This window comes from Arachis stenosperma, chromosome 10, assembly GCF_014773155.1.
Source record: "Arachis stenosperma cultivar V10309 chromosome 10, arast.V10309.gnm1.PFL2, whole genome shotgun sequence".
In the NCBI taxonomy this organism is placed as follows: Eukaryota; Viridiplantae; Streptophyta; class Magnoliopsida; order Fabales; family Fabaceae; genus Arachis; species Arachis stenosperma.
In genome coordinates this window covers 8,480,622-8,483,640 of record NC_080386.1, presented here as the reverse complement: position 1 = coordinate 8,483,640, position 3,019 = coordinate 8,480,622, and the positions used below count along the sequence as shown (strand labels likewise).

General features: G+C 37.3%; 1 protein-coding gene across 1 annotated transcript; it reads left to right on the top strand.

Annotated features, from left to right (window-relative positions):
* Positions 1-236: 236 nt before the first annotated feature.
* On the top strand, positions 237-2,769 carry LOC130955887 (cytochrome P450 78A5-like). The gene is made up of 2 exons (XM_057882880.1): positions 237-1,310; positions 1,927-2,769. Exons 1-2 carry the CDS (start codon positions 300-302, stop codon positions 2,518-2,520), a joined length of 1,605 nt encoding a protein of 534 aa, XP_057738863.1. The 5' UTR covers positions 237-299; the 3' UTR covers positions 2,521-2,769.
* The last annotated feature ends 250 nt before the right edge of the window (positions 2,770-3,019 follow it).

Here is a 3,019-nt window from a genome sequence, read left to right as displayed (position 1 = left end):
ATTAAATTTACTCTTTTAACCCTATTAATTCACATTATTCACATATTATTCAAAAAAATTGTTGGTTACCTATACTTTTCGTTTAAAAAATGGTTTCTTTTAGAATATGACATATCATTTGCCTAACCATGGTTACCTTCTTAACCAAATATGCTTAACCTCCACCACCACTTTCCAAACTCTATATAAACCTACAATGGATCTTCACTAATTCCAAACACTCCGTTCTCATCTTCACTAAGTACTCTTTCCCCCGATTCTTATCCTTTACCCTTTTGTTTTTCATCCCCAAGCAAAACATGAAGTACTTGCCATCATTGTACTCATTTTCACTTATCTCCATGTTTCTAGCACTTCTTTCTCTTGGAACAAACTCACCATTTGAAAGCATCTTCTCTTCTTCTTTCTCTTTATGGTCACTTCTTACTCTCTTTCTCACCACAGCCTTTCCTCTTCTTGCTATCTCCCTTAACTATTGGCTTGTCCCAGGAGGCTTTGCATGGAGAAACTACCAAAAACTTTACAAGGACTATGAAAAAATCCATGGTCCTATGGGCTGGCCCATACTGGGGACTTTGCCCTACATGGGCTCCCTAGCCCATAAAAAACTCGCTGACATGGCCGTTTCGCTAAATGCGAAAAGACTCATGGCAGTGAGTTTAGGATCCCAACCTGTTATCATAAGTAGTCACCCTGACACCGCAAGACAAATTCTATGTGGTTCTAGTTTCTCAGATCGTCCAGTCAAACAATCAGCAAGGTTGCTAATGTTTGAGCGTGCCATAGGATTTGCACCCTATGGCACGTACTGGCACCACCTTCGCAAGGTGGCGGCCACGCACATGTTCTCTCCACGAAGCATTTCCGGCCTAGAGAGTCTCAGGCAAGAAGTGGCCGATGGAATGGTGGAGAGAGCATGGAAGGAGATGGAAGAGAAAGGGGTGGTAGAAGTTAGGGGAATATTGCAAGAAGGGTCTCTTAACAATGTTTTGGAGAGTGTGTTTGGTAGTAATAATAATTCTATGAGTTCAAAAACAAGAGAGGTTTTGGATGAAATGGTTAAAGAAGGGTATGAGTTGATTTCCATGTTCAACTGGGAAGATTATTTCCCTTTTAAGTTCTTAGACTTCTATGGAGTGAAAAGAAGGTGTCAAAAATTGGCGGCTAAGGTCAACACTGTGGTGGGTCAAATTGTTGAAAACAGAAAAAGATCTGAGGATTTTGTTGGACAGAGTGATTTTCTTAGCGCTTTGCTTTCTTTGCCCAAAGAAGAAAGGTTTAGTGATTCGGATATGGTGGCTATTTTGTGGGTATGTGCTCTTTTCTCTCTTCTCTCACTCTCTCTTTTCAGCCACTTAGACCAAATATATATAGATATATCACACGTTGCATTAAGCACTTAAATTAAATAATATATTCAAAGATTGCGAGAAATAATGCATTATTCAATAGGGAAAAAGTATTCCAAGCTTAATGTGAGCTCACTAGTCACTAGTGTTTATTGACATACACCTCACTATAATCAATCAGGCATGCCACTTTTAATATATATTCTATGGATAAATTCATGGAAATAATTAAACAAAACAGCCAATAATACGTTTATATATAATTTGTTTAATCTCTTCTATTATGCCTACAAGTTTATCTGTTTGAGACAAATATAAAAGGTAGGACTCACCTTTTCATTTTTGACCTTAAGCAAATTCGACACAAATGTTTTTGACACCAAAAAATTCTCCTTTTGCAATTCTTTTGACTAATTTTTACTGTTTTCAAATATTATATATTCTAAATAAAAATATTATTTATACATTAAAATTAATTATTAAAATTAATTATTATATATTTATATATAAATATATATATATATAATATTTAACTTATTTTTAATGTGTATTTTATATTGATAATTAATTTGGACAGGAAATGATATTCCGGGGAACAGATACAGTTGCGATACTCGTTGAATGGACCATGGCTAGGCTGGTGTTACACCCAGACATACAAACCAAAGCCCGCCAGGAGATCGACGATTGCGTGGGCCCGAACGGTCACGTGCAGGACACGGACATCCCAAATCTCCCTTACCTCCAAGCCATAGTGAAGGAGGTTCTCCGAATGCATCCACCGGGCCCATTGCTCTCATGGGCCAGGCTTGCAATCCATGATGTCCAGATAGACAAAGTTTTAGTGCCACGTGGCACAACTGCAATGGTCAACATGTGGGCAATAGCACATGACTCATCTGTATGGGAAGATCCATGGGATTTTAACCCCGAAAGATTCATGAAGGAAGATGTGTCCGTCATGGGCTCGGACATGAGGCTCGCACCCTTCGGCGCTGGTCGAAGGGTGTGCCCCGGTAAGGCACTGGGCTTGGCAACGGTTCATCTCTGGCTTGCTAAACTTCTCCACCATTACATATGGGTTCCGGTGCAGCCTGTGGATCTTTCAGAATGCCTCAAGCTCTCTAATGAGATGAAAAACCCTTTAAGGTGCCAAGTGATTTGCAGATAGAATAACGCCGTAATAATTTATTGAACTCGTACCGGTGCAAAATGTACAATAGTGTGAAATATATTATATAGTAATGTAATAAGTACATTATTGCACTGTAGTTGAGTTCAAGGCATGCAATATATACGCAATGAAACTTAGTAGTAATCAAAGTAAAGAAGAGATAGACTATATGTCTCGCTATCTCTAAGAATGTGAGAAATGGAAACTGCAGCTTATTGTAAAATGAAGTTCTATTAGTTTATTGCTTTATGGTGTGCTTTTTTCTCCGTATTTTCAAATAGATTCGTATGTTCGTCATTTTGTTTGGTTTATTAATTATTAATAAGGACGACATCCTGAATTGAAGAATGGGATATCTCTAAATATATATACAATCTAATAAACTCGTGTTATTATTGGATTAGATTGATATAAATTAACTTTCTCAAAAATTAAATTTCTGTAAAATAAAAACAATAATAAAAGATATCCCTGCACAGAGATAGAAATTAAAATC

Coding starts and splice junctions, on each gene's coding strand:
- LOC130955887 (XM_057882880.1), top strand. CDS start 300: ATGAAGTACTTGCCATCATTGTACTCATTTTCACTTATCTCCATGTTT. Junction 1,311..1,926: donor ATATGGTGGCTATTTTGTGG/GTATGTGCTCTT, acceptor TAATTTGGACAG/GAAATGATATTCCGGGGAAC.